This window comes from Melitaea cinxia, chromosome 15 (assembly GCF_905220565.1).
Source record: "Melitaea cinxia chromosome 15, ilMelCinx1.1, whole genome shotgun sequence".
Taxonomy (NCBI): Eukaryota; Metazoa; Arthropoda; class Insecta; order Lepidoptera; family Nymphalidae; genus Melitaea; species Melitaea cinxia.
Window position 1 is genome coordinate 13,389,518 of NC_059408.1, and position 21,543 is coordinate 13,411,060.

At 33.4% G+C, this 21,543-nt stretch overlaps 2 protein-coding genes and 1 long non-coding RNA gene across 4 annotated transcripts; 2 read left to right on the forward strand and 1 right to left on the reverse strand.

Annotated features, from left to right (window-relative positions):
* Positions 1 to 47: 47 nt before the first annotated feature.
* Positions 48 to 2,703, reverse strand: LOC123660096 (ragulator complex protein LAMTOR3 homolog). 2 transcript variants are annotated; one of them, XM_045595205.1, is made up of 3 exons: positions 2,600 to 2,703; positions 2,166 to 2,358; positions 48 to 602 (listed from the first exon to the last, which is right to left on the reverse strand). In XM_045595205.1, the coding sequence occupies exons 1-3, from the start codon at positions 2,620 to 2,622 to the stop codon at positions 462 to 464; spliced, it is 357 nt and encodes a 118-aa protein (XP_045451161.1). In that variant the 5' UTR covers positions 2,623 to 2,703; the 3' UTR covers positions 48 to 461. The 2 variants fall into 2 exon arrangements, with proteins under 2 accessions (XP_045451161.1, XP_045451160.1); XM_045595204.1 differs by having other exon boundaries at positions 2,428 to 2,624.
* A 258-nt stretch (positions 2,704 to 2,961) lies between these two features.
* Positions 2,962 to 16,208, forward strand: LOC123660388. The gene is made up of 3 exons (XM_045595480.1): positions 2,962 to 4,730; positions 14,759 to 14,974; positions 15,526 to 16,208. The coding sequence occupies exons 1-3, from the start codon at positions 3,473 to 3,475 to the stop codon at positions 15,825 to 15,827; spliced, it is 1,776 nt and encodes a 591-aa protein (XP_045451436.1). The 5' UTR covers positions 2,962 to 3,472; the 3' UTR covers positions 15,828 to 16,208.
* A 1,958-nt stretch (positions 16,209 to 18,166) lies between these two features.
* Positions 18,167 to 18,968, forward strand: LOC123660389. The gene is made up of 2 exons (XR_006744180.1): positions 18,167 to 18,349; positions 18,516 to 18,968. It is a non-coding gene; the product is annotated as an uncharacterized LOC123660389 (long non-coding RNA).
* Positions 18,969 to 21,543: the final 2,575 nt, after the last annotated feature.

Below are 21,543 nucleotides of genomic sequence, written 5' to 3' on the forward strand. Positions count from 1 at the left end.
ATGTTCAAAATATATAACTGATTGTTTTAATAATAAATACGACATTATAGAGTATTTACATTATATTTATTTACACTTAAGCAACACACACCTACCTTATTGGTGTTAGTATATTTTTATTTCTATATCAAGGAAACGATACAAAACCCATTTCTTAGACACTATTTACTATGATTTAATTGCAACAAGTAAAAAAAAGTTACGAGTTTCTTAATGTGTCGTAATGATACTGCAAATTTTGCCTAGTATCTAAGAAAGTAAAAAACTTAATAGAGTATTTAGTAGCTTCTTCATAATGCATGCACCAACGCCCATATCTATAACTTTATTTTATGTTTATACATACTTTACATATTAACTTTAAGAGTATAAAAGAATAAATGAATCTAGACTTCCTTTATATATATTGCAGTCATTGTATAAATTTAATTAATATAGAAACATCGTGTATTTATTTAAACTCATGGAGCATCGGCCACAATTGTTCCCAGATCCTTAAGGAATGGATCTATTTGACTTTCCAATGCCAATATATGTCCTGTGTTACAATTATCACTACCAATGAATGTTATCACTAATGGCAGCTTATTCATTTGTATTACCTAAAACAAATATTAATTTTAAAGATTTCATGGTCACTGCTATACTGAATGTATGGGACTTACCCCAATTGTCATTTTGAAACTTATGATATTTCCACAATGTTAACTTGAGACCATAGATACATAGTGTCTACAATGTCACCGCAACTTTGTATAAAAACAACAATTGCAGTAAATTCAGTACAATCATATGTGTTCAAATAATAATTGAATTATTTCATTTTAGTATACACTAAATCATAGGTTCCCAAACTTTTATGGACTACCCTATACAAAAAATCACTTTTACAAGGAAACAAAATTCCAACTCTTCACATAATAGTTAGTTAATTATACCAATTTTTTTGACGGTCATTACATATCGTCTCACCACAAGACTACGAATTTCAACCACCGGAGCAGGCTGGGTTTCAAAATGGCTACAGCACTGTAGACCACATGTTTGGCTGATTATACAAAAGAATGAAGAGTATAATCAGCAGCTGTATAAAACTTAAAAATGTATCAAAATTTCTTTGCTGGATTCTCCCAGTACTGGAAAACTATTTTTTACTTTTGAATTTCAATTTTAAAGTGTCCTTTTCATGGTATCAAAACCAGCCAGTTAAAAAATAATACAACCAAATTTTATTGCAACTTTATTAGAAAATACGAATAAACATTTTTGAATATCATATCAAAAATTGACCGCTCCAGCGGGATTCGAACCCGCGTCTTCGACATACCGTGTCGACGCTCTAGCCAATTAAGCTATGGAACGATATACCACTAGAGCGAAACTTTTGATATGATGATTTTTACTTTCGGTTTAAGCGAACCGTGGCGCCGTCTATAGTGAGTTCTTTACAGAGACTCGTAACTATTCAAAGTTTCATATTACAATGAAAATCTTTGACAGGAGACGACACCATGCTATTTTTAATATGTACGATTTTTATTTTTGTGTTACCCACAATTAGGAATTCTAAACATTTTTGAATATCATATCAAAAATTGACCGCTCCAGCGGGATTCGAACCCGCGTCTTCGACATACCGTGTCGACGCTCTAGCCAATTAAGCTATGGAACGATATACCACTAGAGCGAAACTTTTGATATGATGATTTTTACTTTCGGTTTAAGCGAATCCCGCTGGAGCGGTCAATTTTTGATATGATATTCAAAAATGTTTAGAATTCCTAATTGTGGGTAACACAAAAATAAAAATCGTACATATTAAATACGAATAAACTATTTCCTCAACATATTACATCAAGCAATATTACCATCAACTCCTATGATATATAATTAGTATATTTTGAAGCATGGTGAGACTACTAAATCATTTTTCAATAAAATGTGCAGTAGCATTGGAGCAGTTTAATAAAGTCAATTTTGTTTTATTCAAGTAAGCTTCAAAAGATTAGAATCATCATTTAACAAATTATACCTTATTTTTATAAAATTATTATGATTAATGTAAAGCTACTAATTTCGATTGTAGATTCTGCTGAGAAGGATCAGCAAGAACTTAGTAATGACAATATTATTTTCAAATAATATTTACTTATAATGAGACTTACCTGGTAACTGGAGTACATAGATATGATAGTTTTGTTTTTCCCAAGCCCAAGTTTACTTGCTTGATCAGTCGCCATGCCGAATGTGGAAATAAAATTCGGCCGCAAAGCTAATTGAGGGGCTTTTTCTGTTACTGACCTGACTACAGGGACTCCATCACGATCAGTGATTAATATACAATGTAAACCATTAACTCTATAAAAAAAAAAGATATCAGTTATGGAAAATCAGAAGCTATATAATTATTTATAGTACTGGCGTTACTTTTCAAGTAAATGGTTTAGAAATTTTCTTAAATCATCAACCATCTTCCTTATATACTTTTATTTATTTACAAATATAAAACAAAGAAATACTAATAACAAATCTAAGAATCAGCTGCAAAGAGTATATATCAGCTGTACCACTGACACTCCAAAATACCAAAATTATTTACCGCTTGACAGTTGACACTGACATTTAATAACGTAAATATTGGAAATTTTGCATATTTCTCTGTTGTTGACTTGTTGATAAATGATAATAAATTGATATTCAATTTTTAATTCTATGTCGTATTTTTAGTCACCGAGAAAAAGCGTTCTTCAAATATTCTACCTGCAACTCAAAATTAGTAACTAATGATTAAACTTTCAGACTACAGTAGACTACCTATAATAGGTAGCATAATTTACGTGTGTAGAGTGGAGGAGCTGACTTTACTATGACATCCAAATTAAATTAAATTATAATTATTTATAAATTATAAATAATCTTTCTACAATTTTGTTCTATACTCTGTGCCCAGTCTGTACTAGTATGTCTGTAGTCAAAATGGAAGGTTGAAATGACAAGTTTGTGATCTTCGTAATTTTATTTTTGGATTCACAAATGTTAATATACCCTTTAAATTTTCAAAGTTGTTACTGTTTAAGCGACAGTCTCTATTTTTCTATAAACATCAAAAACAAAGTGAAAACTCATCTCATAAGGTGTTGCAACTGGTCAAAAAAATAGCATTGGTATGATGATAACAAAAGATATAAAAATTCAGCCTTGTCTCGTTATGTGCTCTTTTTCGTCACATGTGTACCGTAGGGATTAGCGAGTCATGAGTATTTGCAACCGTGAGAGTTCAGTGGTGTACACGTAAAGGTGTGAAAAAGAGATTTTAAGGTTTATGACGTCACTAGAGTGAAAAGACAATAAAATTTCGGCTTTCGCATACGATGTTTGTTACTTTTTTTCGGTGAGTGCCAATATATTTTTGTTGATACAGTGACAGGCGAGTTCACGGTGCAGAGGAGGTGTTCCGCGAGGATGGGCGGCGATGTCTGCCCCCTCCGATAGCGCCACGAGCCCTTCACCATGTGCGTGTACCAACATATCGCTTATGCAATTGTTTCATGAGCTGAAACAGAAGTTTCCCGGCGTCCCCGATCATGTTGTATCACACACGATCGAACTGTACTGTCACGACAAGAAAGCTTGTGAGACACACCTCCATAGAGAAGTCAAGGCCTCCCTAACACACGCGTATCATGCTTCTTCGTCGGCCGCAGCTCGCCAGCTCAATGAACTCAGAGTCAGTCCACCGATCAAGTGCCGCAACCAACCTATAGTCAAGCATGAAGCTGCAAAATGCACTGCTGTTAAATCTTTAACTTGCCAGGGTCCACAGAAAGCTGTGATAAGCACTAGCACTGGTATAGAGGAAGAAAAGCCTAAATTAAGTACTGATGCCAATCAAAATGTTGTTGAAAATAACAGTGATGAAAAACTAAATAATGTTTCATCTCCAGTCACTGTTATTAATATTGATCAATGTTATGCAAAGTATAATGCTGGGTCCCCTAGTGATATAGAACTAACTAACGAAACCAAGGCAGAAGAACAAAGTACAGTTGAAGAAACTACATCTCAGGAGTCTAAACCACTTGAGAAAGATAATATTGTAAGCCCTGAACAACCAGAGAGCACTAATTACAAAATATTAAAAAGCAATAAAATCAAAGCCAATTTAAATGAGAAACTTGAGACTTTAAAAGAAGTTAAAGAAAAGAAGACTATTAAGAAAGATTCACCTGTCAAGCCAACTCCCGAGAAGCCTCAAAGGCCTAACACATTAAACTTCATCAAGGAAAATCCAGACATTGCATTTAAAGAAAACTTAAAACAGCCTGAACCTGAGACGAGTAGAACAGTTTCCCCGGCACCGTCAGCACCTAAACCAGAGACAAAGGACCAAAAACCTGGTAACTACCGCCTAGATAGAGGGTACCCTCTTAACTGGTCCGTTAATGTTAATTGTCATATGGACTTGAGTCGTGCCTACGATGGGGATTACGATAGCCCGAGAGCTATAACATCTGTTAATTTAACAGTTTGCACTCCAACTTCAAACATGGCTAGCCCTATTAGGGAGACAAGAGAAGAAGACGGGTCATTTGAAGGTCATGTAACTGTAACGGTCAGTCCGAGTACAACACGACCGAGACGTCGGGCTCCACCACCTCCAATGCCGATGTCACGCATAGAGTCTCCACGACCTACCAGATCTGCTCCGGAGCCCCCTGGTCACTCACAAGGTAAGAATTACTAATTACTAGGTGACTTGCTAATATGGTTTTATATCTCTGTCCCTAGATGATTAAAAGATATTTTACTAGACTACAAGCTGTACAACAAAGTTTCACCCGCATTAATTTAAAAAAAATTAGAAAATATTATATAGCTTATAGGCAGCCTCCTTGACAAATAGACTATCCAACACAAAATAGAATTTTTCAATTTAAACCAGTAGTACCTGCAATTAGCGTGTTCAAACAAAACAAACAAACACACCAGCTTTATTATATTATACATAGTATCGACAATCATCTCAGATAAAGAAATTTCCTAACAGAATATTATTGTTTTGAAACTATAGCACTACATTCAAAATAATCACATATAAACAAATAGAGACCAACCCACCTGCCTAGAGTGATGACTATGGGTAACACACGTGAGTTCACACCATTTTTGGCGTGAACTTGTGGAGGCCTATGTCCAGCAGTGGACCGTGATCAGCTGAAATGATGAAACAAATAGAGAAATTCATCTATTTTATAATATTCGTATCTGCTTCTTCTACTTAAATAAGGTTGGCTATAAAACAAATTCTTAAATACACATTCTGTAAAAAAATTATTGTGTAATATTGATAGAATTCTTTTATAGGTAAAGGGTATTAGTTGTAATTCCTCTGCTTCATTTTAAAATTATAAGAGTAAAGCCCGAAGGCCTGTTTCACCACTTTTGGATAACACTATTTGATGGATGACGATACAAACAGACTGACAGTGGGAGGTAGAATAGGCCAGTAGGAACTGTTTCTTCTCAATTAGTTAACTGCAACTTGTAGATGAACTTGAGTAGGCCTATGCCAACAGTGGACTGCGATAGGCTGAAGTGACAACTGGTAACACAGGCCCTAATAGTTTTTCATATCTACTTAGGGGGCGTTCATAAAATACGTGAGATGCTTAAAGGGGGGAGGGAGTCGAGTCAAATCTCTTCTAATCTTACGTTGGAGAGAGGGGCCTCGGCAAATATCACGCAATTTTTTTTACTGATTGAAAAAAAAAATATATACTACTTTGGTCCATTTAATCCAGATTGTACATACTTTAAATTTAATCTTAAGCGTAATCCGATTAATATTATTCACTAATTCGTTGGAAAGAAAATAATTTCATTCATACTTCGACGTTATACATCTACTGACTGTCGGCTTTGTTGATTGTGTCTGATTACTAGTTTTGACTAGTCGTAAATAAAAACACGAAGCAATTTTTTTTTTTACAATAACAATCCAACGCGTTTACGTAAGAAACCCACATTTTGAAAAATCTCACGTGAGATTGGGGGATGGGGGAGGGGTTTGAATAAAATCTCACGACATCTCACCAGGGGGAGGGACAGAAAATTTAAAAAAAAAACACCTCACGTAATTAATGGACCTTATAAGCTTTTTTCTTTTTTTAATTGGGAACATTAAATGAAATAATGATAAAAGTAGGAAATATACTTCATTGTAAAGTGTAAAAAAATTAATAGCAAAATAATGTTGTATGTGACACATTATAAATATAAATTTAATTGTCGAATTATGCAAAGAAGCCTTTTCATTTGTCATGTTCTTACTGAGCAGGAAAATCATACAAGATAACATAGGTAACAGACAATTATTGAAAACAATAAAACTAAAACTACCTACTATGTTTTCGAAATATTTTTATAAAAATACAAATACAATAGATATTATTTTAGCATTTTGTTATTCACGATGATTGCTGCTCTCATGAAGTACATCATGATGTTTTGTAGCCTTACATATTACTTTTCTAACATACAAGGTTTCAAACAAATAATTGGATTACTAATTGGATAATTAGAATGCAATATTTTGAAAGCAAATTTACATATACAATACTCGTACTTTCTTTAGGTATTATTCATACTGAAACAACTATTTCTGTCTATAAGATTATATAAGTTAACACCGTAACTTATTCATCACTACATAGTATTAAACAAGGTCTCGCTCTCCATCTCTGCGTGTCTGTTTCTGGTCTTTCTTCTTTTAAACTACGCAACGGATTTTTTTGCAGTTTTTACTGCTATTTAGAAAGTTTATTCCCGAATGTTTATACATACAAAAGCATTTTAATTAAGTATTTGTATAATAGAGAAAATTCGCTCTTTTGATGAAGCTGTAAAAAAAACGATTTTTCGAGACCTTACATTGCGAACGCTAGCTAAACCGTATGAGATACATCAAAATAACGTACTATGGAATTGTATATCATAAAAAGGCCTACAAAAGGGTCTGTGATCATCTATCAGTCTCTTGGGTTGACTCACAGTAACTATTTTTATATTTAATCTAGCTGACTCGGCAAACTTTGTCTTGCCACTTAAACGCTATTTCAAAATAGGGGTTGACCGTAGAGGGTTGAAAATTTAGAGTTGTATGTATTTTTTACTGTTCTATCATAAAAAACTAAAAAATAAATAATTTATCTAAAAATTAAAAAAAAATTAGGCGTGAACTACCCTTAACATGTATGGGGATGAAAAATAGACGTTGTTCGGTTCTCAGACCTACCCGATAGGTATGCACACAAAATTTCATGAGACACACCGCGACACGAGAATTTTATATATTAGATAACTAAGTATTAATCCTAATCGAAATAAGTATTTTAGTAACTTTGGCATTTTGATGTAGATCCAAATTGTCCTATACCGTATTTTATTTAAATGAATACTTTAGAATTTATCACGGATTTAAACATACACACACGCAACCAAAAAAAATCCCTGGCAGCGAAACAGTTGGCACCGCGTCTCGCCACCTCGCTCTACGTCCTGCCGATAAAAGGCGTATCGAAGTTCGCGCCTCACTCTATACTTCTGTAGCAAAGCAGTATTGGAAGCATAATAGAATGCACAATACGAACGGATGTGGAACTGGAGAAGTTGTATTATTTTACCCGAATTTCTTTAATACCAACGGATTTACCGTTTTAATTTAAACGACTGCAATTTCCAGTGAAACTGCCTTTTACAGAAAAATTGTACTAGAAGGCCATTATTGATTTTTATTATTGATTTTGTCAGAACTAGGAACCGACTATTCTGGGCATGTCAAGTAGTTCAGATAAATTGTGTAAAACACAACACACTATAAATATTTTGGGGTAGTTCTGATTTCTTTCATTCTGTCTGAAATCTGAGGTTGCAGACAAAATTTCGTGACGCAACATTGAAAAAATCGTAAATAAAATAATTTTTAACAAAAAAAAAACCGACTTCAAAAAGGAAACTAAAAAGTGAAAAATAAATTTACTTAGTACAAAGTAATTCGTATTTTGATTTAGTTAATCAGAAATGATTAAATAAATATTTTATAATTTTGAAGTCGGTGCCAAGTAAAACAATAACTACTCTAGTATCTACTCGTAAGTTGTATTCAGTTTTTTTTTTCATAATTTAATTTCATTGACTATTAGGTTGAATACTGTTATTATTCTGTTATTGTTTTGACATATCTAATAATATTTTTTGTACTTGTTTGTTGTGTGTAGCCAGGTTGTCGTAGTATTTACTTGGCACCAACTTCAAAATTATAAAATATTTATTTAATCATTTCTGATTAACTAAATCAAAATACGAATTACTTTGTACTAAGTAAATTTATTTTTCACTTTTTAGTTTCCTTTTTGAAGTCGGTTTTTTTTTTGTTAAAAATTATTTTATTTTACAATTTTTAGTGATGAGTAGACCTAACAAGGATGCTTTTTCTCTTATGTCGGGGGTTCGGAAACATACACAATACACAAGCACAAACACCTAGATCATGACAAACATCTATATGGCCAATACAAATGTCTGTCGTGCGCGGGGATTGAACCAACTAACGCCAGCGCAACAGCCGGTTCTGTGTCCGCTGCGCTAACGCGTCGACGCGTCGCGTCTAGGTTGGGAGAACCACAAGGATTAACAACTAGACCTAAAATAAATATTTGTATAAACATAAATATCCACTCCGAGCGGGAATAGAACCCGCGACCGTCGGTGTTTAGGCGCCGCCGACACGGCACATGCACCATTATATCAAAGCGGTCATCAAACAGCAAAAGGTAACTGCTGTAAATTGTTGAGAAATTCCCTGGAGTGTTTGTGGGCTCCATCATCAAACCTGGTCCTGCGACACAGATGATCACACAGCAGGTAATTGCTATAAATCGTTAAAGAGTTCCCTCGACTATCTTTCGTCTCCATCATCAGACTTTAATGGCACTTGTAACTCATATAGGTGCAAAGTTCTCATCAATAGAAACGAATTAAGTTCAAACAGCAGGTAATTGCTAAAAGTCGTTGAAGAGTACCCTCGACTATCTTTCGTCTCCATCATCAGACTGAAATGGCACTTATAACTCATACATATGCAAAATTCTCATCAATAGAAACGAATTAAGTTCAAACAGCAGGTAATTGCTATAAATCGTTAAAGAGTTCCCTCGACTAACTTTTGTCTCCATCATCAGACTTTAATGGCACTTGTAACCCATATAGGTGCAAAGTTCTCATCAATAGAAACGAATTAAGTTCAAACAGCAGGTAATTGCTATAAGTCGTTGAAGAGTACCCTCGACTATCTTTCGTCTCCATCATCAGACTGAAATGGCACTTATAACTCATATATATGCAAGGTTCTCATCAATAGAAACGAATTAAGTTCAAACAGCAGGTAATTGCTATAAATCGTTAAAGAGTTCCCTCGACTATCTTTTGTCTCCATCATCAGACTGTAATGGCACTTATAACTCATACAGGTGCAAAGTTCTCATCAATAGAAACGAATTAAGTTCAAAAAGCAGGTAATTGCTATAAATTGTTGAAGAGTTCCCTCGACTATCTTTCTTCTCCATCATCAGATCGACTCCAGACCTTTATTAAATAGTAGTGCTTTATAGTACTTAATGAAAACATGATTAAATTTACTAGTCACCCTTACGATTTTTGAAAGTTTCCCTCGGTTGCTTTGGGATCCCATCATCAGATCCTGGTTTCCTTATCATGGTACCAAACTATGAATATCTCCTTTCCAACAAAAAAAGAATTATCAAAATCGGTTCATAAACGAAGAAGTTATCTCCGAACATACATAAAAAAAAAAAAAAAAATATATACGGTCGAATTGAGTAACCTCCTCCTTTTTTTGAAGTCGGTTAAAAAGCAAAAAAAATCTGATTTTTCTCAGTTTTTTGCCTAAAACTCGAAAACTATTATATTTATCACTTCAGCCTATCGCAGTCCTCTGCTGGACATAGGCCTCTCTAAGTTTGCGCCGGAAATGGCGCGAACATATGTGTTTTTCCTATAGCCACCACGCTGGGCAGGCGGGTTGGTGACTGCAGGTCTGGCTTTGTCGCACCGAAGACGCTGCTGCCCGTCTTCATCCTGTGTATTTGAAAGCCGTTGCATGGTGGCTGGATGGTTATCCCGCCGTCGGTCGGCTTTTTAAGTTCCAAGGTGGTAGTGGAACTGTGTTATCCCTTAGTCGCCTCTTACGACACCTACCGTAAGAAAGGGGGTGGCTATATTCTTAAAGCCGCAAACACAGAGCAAGAAAACTATTAAATTTTAATAAATAGTTTGTTTACGGAAATGAAAGTACTTAAAAGTATTTAGTTTTTTTTAGACCAATCTTTCGGTCTCAAATGCGAGTTGAACATTGGCAATTATCAGCGGTCTCTGCTAAACCCACTTTTTACATTCCAAAACTTTGTTTTTTATTAGAATGCTGTTATTTGATAAAATTCTCCTATTACTGCACAAGTAATAAAAAATAAAAAAAGGATCGAAATTATTAAAATTCAATATCAAAAAAGGACTAACAAAATAAAACTTAAGGCGCTACCCTGACCAAATAACCTTGAGCATTCGTTCCCTCTTTGCCGCACCCCACCTCTACAATAGTTCGTAAAACACTACTAGCGCCATTTGGTAAACAACTTACGAATATGCGTAAAAAATATAGATCTTGGAATCCGTAGACATGGCATTCATTAAAAAAAAATTTTTAATATATAATATATATATAATATATTTTTAAATTTTTTTAATATATATATTTTTTTTTAAATTTAATATTAGTATAATATATTTGCTGTGTACAATAAAAAGTAAATTAAATTTATTTTTTTGGTGCGTAAATAATTTTGGTAATGAATTCAGTCACTACACTTACGTTCATAATGAATACTTTCAACTTTTATTCTAATACTAGCGGCTCGTCCCGGCGTCGCACGGGTGCAATGCTGATACTAAATATAAAATATATATAGATGAAAAGATACTAATATATAAAAAACTAGCTGACCCGGCAAACGTTGTCTTGCCGCTAAACGCTATTTTAAAATAGGGGTTGGTGGTAGAAGGGTGAAAATTTAGGGTTGTATGTATTTTTTAATGTTGTATCATAAAAAAATAGAAATTAAAAATTTTGTCTAAAAAATAAAAAATAGATTTAGGGGTGGACTACCCCTAACATTTAGGGGGATGAAAAATAGATGTTGGCCGATTCTCATAGATACCGCATAAGCACAAAAAATTTCATCAAAATCGGTCAAGCCGTTTCGGAGGAGTATGGCAACGAAAACTGTGACACGAGAATTTTATATATAAGATACCTATATTGTATTACATTATTATGTATATATTATATAATAGTACATTATTATATTACCGTTGCGTAGGTTTAAAGATCTTAGCATACAGACTGCGGAAAGCGACTTTGTTTTATACTATGTAGTGAAGTATAAGTATTCATGATACTCGTTTGGTGTTGACTTTTTGGATTGAAGGCGAGTTATCAATAATAATAATAATAATAATAATATACTTTATTGCGCATGTAAATAAAGAACAAAATTTACATAACAAGCAATTATAGTAACAAATTGTTCAACCAGGCGATCTTATTGCTAATAATTGTATTTGCTCGCAAACGAAAATTCAATTACATCAACAAGTAATACAACATAGATCGACGAAAAAACAGTCAAGTAACTACGCGTTATCAAAGATTACTCAAAAAGTAGTTATAAGGTCTCAATAAAATTTAAATGTGATGATATCAAATGTCATAATAAACATCAGCTTTCGATTAAATAAAAAATTATCAAAATCGGTACACCCAGTAAAAAGTTATGCGGATTTTCGAGAGTTCCCCTTAATTTATCTGGGATCCCATCATCAAACCCTGGTTTCCTTATCATGGTACAAAACTAGGGATATCTCCTTTCCAAAAAAAAGAATTATCAAAATCGGTACATCCAGTAAAAAGTTATGTGGTATACATAGATAAAGTAAAAAATATAGATAACGCACCTAGAACAGAAAAGTGAAGCCACTTTTTTAAAGATGTGTGAGTGAGTGAAGTGTTGACACTTTTTAAAAAAAGTCCCTAAAAATTTATTAAACAATGAATTTAATATAGGTAAAATGGGTATGTGGAAATAAAAACCTGTTTATAGTTTTAAATATATTTACTCCTTTTTTCGATTCAAATTGTTACATAAATCTATTGTAGCCGTGTTTTGATTTATTTAATTATATAAATCTGTGTCAATGAAAACTTGCGTTTTTAAGTAATTGATTATTCCTCTGAGGGGCAAGTTCCTGCTTTAAAGACGTCTAACTCTTTGCTGTAATAAATTGATTTTATTTTAACATTTTTTTTTTAAATTAAGTTCCTGTTTTTTTAACTTTTCTCTTAGTTTATGTTTTCTAGGTGTATCAAAGATTGTATCTTAGTTAAGGACTGATTTAGACTCATCCGGTAGGCCCTAGAACAAAAAATATAACATTAAAATACGTAGTAGTAAGTAGCAGTATGTACTTGATGGTACTCTGCGAAGTCCACGTTTTGTGCTGTACATGTCAGCTTTATCAAAATGGTTTGAACAAACCAACTAGATGAGGATGGCTGTCGTTGTAGTTCATTTCGGCTCAGTCGTAAAACAGCTACCCATTCGTCTCCTATTAAAATATTCGTTGGAAACCTAAAACCATGATATTTAGTAGTAAAATATGAGTAGTTAATTCAAAAATCTAAACAGAAACAAACGAGTCAAAAATTTAGGAAAAACATAAAAATCACACAATTAAAAAAAAAACAATAATGTTGTCCACTTTCTACTTATTTTTCTATGATTGCCTACAATTTACTTACCCGCATTTTGGGCTAATGGAAATAAAAATTACTGGTAACATTCCCTCGGTACGTCATTTCGGGACATCGAAATTATAAGTTCCGAATAACCTCAATATTATTTTGGAATAACAAGAAATATAAAGTTTTGTATGTACTTACGTGTGAAACGATATTTATTCAGACTTTTTATTCACTTTGGTATTGTTTTTGCACCATTTAATTACATAAGAACGGCATTTTGAAGGCAAAGTTACTGTACGAGGCCCTGTGAGATACTGACGAAAATGAGCGTAGTTTGATGCATATGTGTGCGTGAGCGCGTGTGTTTACTTGAAGGAGCCGAGTTTTGTGGCTTCAGTAACAACAAAGGCCGCGCATTATCTACTTTTTTTACTTGATCTATGGTGGTATAATACAACGTAGGTAGACAAAAAAAGCGTCAAGTAAAAACGCATTATTAGATATAACTCGAAAAGTAATTGTTAGATCTCAAATAAATTTATATGGGACCAAATGACACACACCACTTTTCGATTAAAATTTTTTTGTCGAAATCGGTCCACCCAGTTAAAAATTCTGATATCCACATACATAAAAAATACAGTCGAATTGAGAACCTCCTCCTTTTTTGGAAGTCGGTTAAAACAAAATACAGTCGAATTGAGAACCTCCTCCTTTTTTAGAAGTCGGTTAAAAAGCAATCTATCTTTATTATTCAGACAGTGTAAGTAGAGAAATAAAATAAAAACAAAGTAAATTTTATTATCATAGATAATCATCAAGATATCATAGATAAAACCTAATTAAAATAAACTTCAACAATAAATGCTAACAAGATGCTAATAAATTTATTATTGTTAACTGATATTGTGAATTGAGCGTGCGCTACCCGACACGGTGACAAACAACACAAGCTTCTCCCTCCAAACCTTGCGGCAGACTGAATTCCGATACCCTGTGCTTGAGTTACAGTAGTGAATACGCCCAGATTTTAGAAAAAAATCTATAAAAATTCAAATTTGGGTCTTTTGAAAAAAAAAATTCTTACGTATTGTTCAGTATTCAATTGTCGATCAATTGGTGTCGGTTGCAAAATAAAATAATGTTTACTTTACGAGGAGATGCATATTATCAATCACTATTTCTCATTTTTGTGGTATCGTTGTGAGGAGATTATTTAACATCTATTCCTTAAAAAAAAAAAAACTAAATCTACCATTGTATAGTCAAAATTATGCAGAATTTAACTGTGTTTTTATTAGTTTGATTCTTTTTTCCATTAACAAGTAGATAGCTCCAAAAAAGTGCACAAAAAACGGCTAGCGCGGCGTTTTGGTCAGGGAAGCGCCTTAAAATATCGTTATTTATTTGTATAGATAATCACTTTTAGCTTGTTTACAATAACATGCCACGTACATACATACATACATACATACATATATATAACTATTTCTTTTGTCAATTCTATATCTATCAAATTTTTAAATATATCTTTAAACCTTTTCACCTCGAGGAAAATAGACAAGCTCCTAATTTTAATATTAGCTGATTCACCCGTTAGTTACCGCCTAAGATATATACGGTTCGCGTTGGCGCAACGGACACGGCACTGGTTTGTGACTGTTGTGCTAACGGTTGCGGGTTCAATCCCCGCTCACGACAGACATTTGTATCGGCCATATAGATGTTTGTCGTGGTCTGGGCGTTGTGCTTGTGTATTGTGTGTGTTTCCGGACCTCCAACACAGGAGAAAATCCTACTGCGAACCGTTGAGTGTGAAGCGTTTATTATTTTTTTTTTATATTAATACAGAGTTCTTTAAGAAGATTCCTTGTATATTTCCAGACCGTTCTCTCATTGAACGTCAGAAAGAACGATTATCCAGACTAGCTTCGGCTCTAGCTCAAGAAAAGGGTCGCCTGGCGCAATTAAACAGAGAGACTCAGATACTAGCAGCACCGCCCCCGACGCCGAGTGCCACACAGAGACTGAAGGATTACGTCGAGAGACTTCGAGATGAGTGTGATATGTTAGCTAAGAGATTAGAGATGGGTAATACTGGTATGTTATATTCAATAAATTCTTTTTTATACAAATAGGTCGAAAAACGATTACAAACCCTCCCAAAAACTCTGGTCACCTAACTCACCACAGGAACTGCTTGAAAGCAGTATTATTGAGTTGAGATCTTCTGTAAACTACTTACTTCCCCTGTCGGGCTGCTCCATTTTGAGCAGGATATTTCGTGCTGTGCCCTGCTGTAGTCAAAGTGTGTGTACAATCGTATTATATTCAATAAATTAAGCTGATGTATTGTATTAACTTGCTATAAAATATACAAACTCTTTATCTTTTTAAATGAAAAATTGAATAGCACTTTGAGTAATCCTTATATTGTAAAAAAAAAAAGTGTACAGGAAGGTTGCCAAATAAGCAGTCTGTCTGACGGTACGCGATTACCATAGCCTTTGTATTGAAATCGCGTTACTGACCCTATTCCCTGACCCTCCCATGAGGCTCTGGCTCTGGCTTCCCAGCCATAAAATTACTTGAGAGCAGTATTTTGAGCTTTAATCTGCAATCAAAATTAATTACTTTTATTTTTTCACTAGCACGTGTAATGCCCGTTGCAGAGGCAGACGACTCAAGCAACTTTTACAGCAACATATACACTGGCCAGCGTCAGCCAGCGTCCTGGCAATGCCACATGTGTACCTTCCGGAACCATCCGTTACTTGACAAGTGTGAGGAGTGCGATATGCCAAGGATATTCGTAGGTACGTCCCCGGCTACCACTCACGACTCGGGCTTTGGCTCGTTTCGTGACAGAAACAGGAGGGGTGCAAATAGACATACAGATGTGACCGATGCTCCCATCCCTCCTGTAAACGACTACGGAGCTGTGAACGTTTGAAAAAAATCCGTATGCCTTGAGTGCCTTTAAGTGCGTTTTTTAAGTGTTTTAACCAGACTTAAGTGCTATCTAAGTGAATACTAAACAGTGTTGTGCAGTTAACCTAGCATGTGGCATGTCCACGATATAAAAGTATGTGCCACTGTGAACTGTTATAAATAATGGCATATTCTTTTATAGTTTGTTATACCCAATGTTCCTGTTTGATACCAGACATTGAATTCTTGCATGTGTGTTCTTATCTATTTAGTATTTTTAATAACCATTTAAGATAGGAGAGATTTTATATGTATATAGGATTTTAGTAAGTTACCGAGTTATTAAATATAGACGGTTGTAGGAAAATTTAATAATATTGTCATTAAAAATTCAAATTTAATTCGAAAACAAAAATTATAAGAATATTCGATGATTAGACATAATAAAATTATAGTATTATATTTATACGAAACAGTAATGGTGCACATAGTTTAAAATTTAAGTGCCTGAAATGAAAATTATGCTAGTAAATCTTGTACTTATTAGTTATTTTAATTAAAAAAATTTAAGACTGCTTGAAAATTTTACACAGAATTTTATATTTGTAATATATGAAAATAGTTTTACTAATGCAATATATTGATTACCATCACAACATATAATATGTGTTACTGCAAAAGCCTGAATATTAGGAAATATTAAGTTTTACCTCTAGTGCTTAAAATTTTACTAACGATTGTTTGATATGTACATGTGTAATAAGAAATATTTTACAGGGCATTTATCATCATAAACATAAATTTGTCGATCTAAGAAAATACTATGTTTTGTATGTTTAACTATAAACTTTTGTTTAGATTTAGTAAACAAAAATTTCAAGGTCTATGAAGCTGTAGTGCATACTCTTGACATTGGCATAACAAAATGCAAGCATCTATACCTTTGCAATAGTATCTTTGATTCCAAAGAACTAAGATTGTGATAGAAAAATATCAACATAAATCCCTATCTGTTCACTAAAACATAAGGTAAAATTATACAGATCATTCCAGGCTTTTCAACAGAGTTGCTACTTCGAATTTACGAGTTAACTCTTGAATTGAAACAGTATTCAGGCTCTTACAGTAACATACCTGTTATATAACAATATGTTAATGTAGATAGCGCTAGTAAAACCATTTAGGTAAAATTGTAAATTTTTGTTATTTTAGTTGTCTCCGTTATCATAACGTAACATAGTAATATTTATTATTTAATCGATTTATTGTCTAGGCGTGTTTGAATTACATCACCGACTATCTGGTCACATAATGAGGCATCACAAGATCTCATAAAAATATTATTAGAAGCACCTTGCCAAAAAATTTATTAAATTATTGAATGTCTTAAAAAATTATCTCATTGGGATTCCTAGCCATAATAAGGTTATATTAATCTATGCTCAAATTGTTGTTTGCTCAGATTACTATAAAATTGCCTATCTCAGGGTTTAATTCACTCAACGAAAAGCACTTTTCCTAACCGGGTAGGTAAAGGAATATAATTTGATTAGCATTTTAGGTATGAATTGTAAAACTGGTGAATATATGCATAATAATATTATTTCAGAATGTTAAATTCGAAAAACTTTATGAACTATTAGATTTTATTACACATTATTATTGTAAGGCAAATCATATTCAAAGCTAATTTAAATAATGTGAATCGAAATCACAAATACTTGTTATCACGGCTGGTTTTTATCTAATTTTTCTGTGATAAATATTCCGACCGTCTTACAAACTGTTTCTTAATACCAAAATTATAATCCTTATAAATATTTAACATAGTTTTTATATCACAATGGAAGTTATTTAACGTGTGGCATCTACTTAAAAATGACGATTTTCTGGATAAATAAAGATTAGATTATAAGTTAAATTTCACGCTGTATATTAAAGAGATTGCTATAATTTTACCGTTTATTTCAACTGTTGACTGTATAGTCTTATATACTTAAAAAATGTGATCAACTTCTTTGTTTATTAGAGAAGAATAAAACGTTATAAAAATAACTGTTTATTTTTTTGTATGAACTATTTCGATTTTAATTACGCATCCATTTTTTTTCGTATATATATCGACATCAGGTCTGCATTTAACATGACTCTTAACATATTATTTTTGATATTAACATAATATTTAAAATTTACGAAACAGTAGAATAGCAAAAGTTATTCCTTGGCCAAAGGCCTTCCTATTTTTGCTCAAAACTAATAACATTTATATTACGGCAACGAAATTACAAATCAAAATGATTCTGGTAAGTAAGTACTTTAATACCCATTTTTTCAATTTATTTTTATTTTTATAATTCCTTGTTTGTCGTGTTGTCGATGGTTTTGCTTCCGTTGTGAGTTATATAATTTAGATGTGATATATTTAATACTTACATTAACAATGATCTCCTGTACAGTGTATAATATGAGAAATGTTTTATTTATCTTTTTACGCAGTTCGAGCTCGAGATGGAATTACAGTTCATTTAATGCCTGGTCGTCGGAGTGAGTATATTAGTATTATTAATTAGGCTATAAAATATATTGTAATTGTATTTTGTGACTGTATTGTACGTACGTTTTATATTAAACTCTGTAATACTTGTAAATATTTTGTCAAATTCAATGGGGGGAAATTGGCTAATTCAAATTTTCGGTTTTTTTTTTTCAGAAATAGTGCGGTCCTGGGTTTTATGAAATGAAGCCTTGTCTTTGAAATTTAATTTTAAGTTGAAACCTCTATCTTAAGTGCAGTAGTTGAAAAAAAAAACTATCTGTGATATTCGCATTTGGTAGTCTAATTTTTAGTTGAGGTTTTTTGATTTGCACATTCCAAAACAAACGGTTGTAGGATCTTTCGTTAATAGTGTTAGGAGCCACTTGACGTGAATCTGGTATAGTTCTAATTTTCGTTTTTCTCATACTTTCCTATTCTCACTGAGTGCTCTGTTGTACCAAATGCGAATAACGTATTGTTATTTTCATTTAAACACTGCTGCACTTAAGGTGGATAGAGAATTTATGTATTTTACTACATTACATATATATATAAATGTAGCTTTATACTGAATATGTTATGAAATATTTTTAAATATTATTGATTGTATACAGACATGGAAATTGATCAATTGTTTATTCATAATATTGGGCTCAGTTAAAATAATTATAGGCTTAACTATTGTGATAAGAAAAGAAAAATATCTTAAGACTTGTCCACAGTACGCTTTTAAAACGCGCCGTCGACGCTCGTTCCCATTAGTTTGTTTGTAAAGATATATCAGTACGCATATTAGTACCGCGGTTTGCAGATAGACACGGATGACATCGTTGTCACTAGCACCTGTTTTAACGCATATTTCGTCCAGCACCATGGTCGTATCCACAACTTTGTAAAGGGTGGAGAAGAATCAAATAAATAACAAAAAACGTTCAATAATACCTCAGTAATAAAAAATAAAAAATCTTTTTTTTACCGTCACTAACTACACTATTTCGTGCAATAATAGCTTGCGAGCGAGGTAATCTAAAATTGAAATTATAAATCTAAAAATTATGTTATTAGTCTTCGAGTCAGGGTAGGGCACCTTGTCCCACTGGGAGTACGCCCATGCTCGACACCTGTACGTCACTAGCGCGCGCTTTCTCTACGGCAGGGATTTTTTTTCTTTTTTAACAATAATTACAAGGGGAGCAAAATGAGGTTATACTACAAATGTAATAGGCTAGCGTGTCTCTATTGACACAAGCGCGTCATTTACAACTCATCTTTTTCGCTAATTTCCTAAAAACGCGCGTCGACAGTGCACCACAAAAATGTTATGTACACACAAGCCCCTAGTCAGAAAAACAATCTTGCCACATTATATAATTGTTACCTTTTATCATAATTGACTATAACGAATGCTTATTCAGTTTTATAATTTCATACGATAGCTAGAAGAGAAAAGTAAGATTGAAATGTGTGAATCCGTCAGAAGATAAATAATGTTACTACTGACGTGGCTAAGCTATTATTCAATAAAAATCTTACACACCTACCTTTTTATATGATATTTAAGATAGCGGTCGACAACCTTTAATAGATAGGCCACAAGATGGCAAGATAAACGAATGAATGGGTCCTTTACAAAATAAAAATGCTCAAAAACATTATTTTCCGACTTTAATAATGGGAATAAATTAAAAAAATATATAACAATACACTAAAAAGTTTTAAAATTGTGCTTACTGTAAATTAAAAATTTTCACTTTTTCATTCTGTAAATTCTAACACATAAAGGTTCACATCAGCCTATCGCAGTCCATTACTGGACATAGGCCTCCACAAGTTCGAGCGAAAATGGCGTGAACTCATGTCTTTTGCCCATAGTCACCACGCTGGGCAGGCGGGTTGGCGAACGCAGGGCTGACTTTGTCGCACCGAAGACGCTGCTGCCCGTCTTCAGCCTGTGTATTTCAAAGTTTCAAGTTTGATGGTTATCCCGCCATCGGTCGGCTTTTTAAGTTCCAAGATGGTAGTGGAACTATATTATCCCTTAGTCGCCTCTTACGACACCCCCGGGAAGGGAGGGAGTGGCTATATTCTTTAATGCCGTAACCACACAGCATACATAAAGGTTGTTTGGAAGAAATTTTTATATACTGATAAGACAGCCTTTTTCCGTTAATTTGAATATTAAGGTTATTTATATATACTTAATTGTTTAAAAGTGTTGTAAATTAAAATGTATTTTATATGTCTTTGTACATATTAATAATTATTTATGTAGAATATTAGGTACGTAAAGTTATACACACGGGCCGTGGGTTGCCGACCGCTGATTTGAAGTATATAGTAAAACTTAAAAATATGTACAAAGCGACTGTTTTTTTGGGCATGTGACTATAAAAAATGTAAATAAGGTTTTTAAATTAATAAGAACGTTGAATGAACAAATATTGTGTACTATAGAAATTTCTATAGTTCTCTGTTTTAGTTTTGTAATAATGATACATAAATTAATGTTTTGATTATGTATAGTAGATGTAAGGATAACCATCTTGTGTGAGGGATCAAAATCTTCTTCGAATTGCGCTTACTAAAAAAAACAGGGTACACTGAAAATCAGTATTGGGATTCTCAAGTGTCATCTAAGTGATATAACTATATGGGGCACAACACGTAAGTAATTGCAGACAAAACTTATATATAGTTACCATCCGTTGTTTTTTTTTTTTAAATACGTAGACGCTTCAGTCGTAATACACTGCTGGACATAGGCCTTTTTCCCCATGTAGGAGAAGTTGTAAAGTAAGGGTTTTTAATTTTGCTTTTGTTTGTATTTGTTATTTCTGTTTTCTTTTCTTTTCTAATTTTGATAATAATTTATCTTTATCTCTGGAATTTATTTGATGGCTTAAATAACTTTCTTTCTGTCTTCAAAAACCATGATATGAACTAAGCTGTTATAAACTGACTGAAGTCTACTGATTCCGCTTCAGCCTCAAATATTCCACTGCTAGGCATAGGCCTCTTTACCATGCAGGAGCAGGACCATAGCTTAATCCACCACGCTCGTCCAGTGCGTGCTGGTCGATATATTGCCTACTATGAGTAACGATCGCTATCAGGTGTACATGATAACAACTGGGACCGACGGCTTAACATGCTTTCCGAGGCACCGTAGGGAGATCCACAAGGACTGCACAAACACCCAGAC

What these genes read in the sequence shown, in the direction of transcription:
- LOC123660096 (XM_045595204.1), bottom strand. Translation starts at nt 2,471, where the DNA reads ATGGTTGATGATTTAAGAAAATTTCTAAACCATTTACTTGAAAA. An exon ending in CTAAACCATTTACTTGAAAA is followed by an intron (nt 2,359 to 2,427) that starts GTAACGCCAGTA and finishes TTTTTTTTATAG; the next exon opens with AGTTAATGGTTTACATTGTA. An exon ending in CTATGTACTCCAGTTACCAG is followed by an intron (nt 603 to 2,165) that starts GTAAGTCTCATT and finishes TATTTGTTTTAG; the next exon opens with GTAATACAAATGAATAAGCT.
- LOC123660388 (XM_045595480.1), top strand. Translation starts at nt 3,473, where the DNA reads ATGTCTGCCCCCTCCGATAGCGCCACGAGCCCTTCACCATGTGCGTGT. An exon ending in GCCCCCTGGTCACTCACAAG is followed by an intron (nt 4,731 to 14,758) that starts GTAAGAATTACT and finishes GTATATTTCCAG; the next exon opens with ACCGTTCTCTCATTGAACGT. An exon ending in ATTAGAGATGGGTAATACTG is followed by an intron (nt 14,975 to 15,525) that starts GTATGTTATATT and finishes TTTTTTCACTAG; the next exon opens with CACGTGTAATGCCCGTTGCA.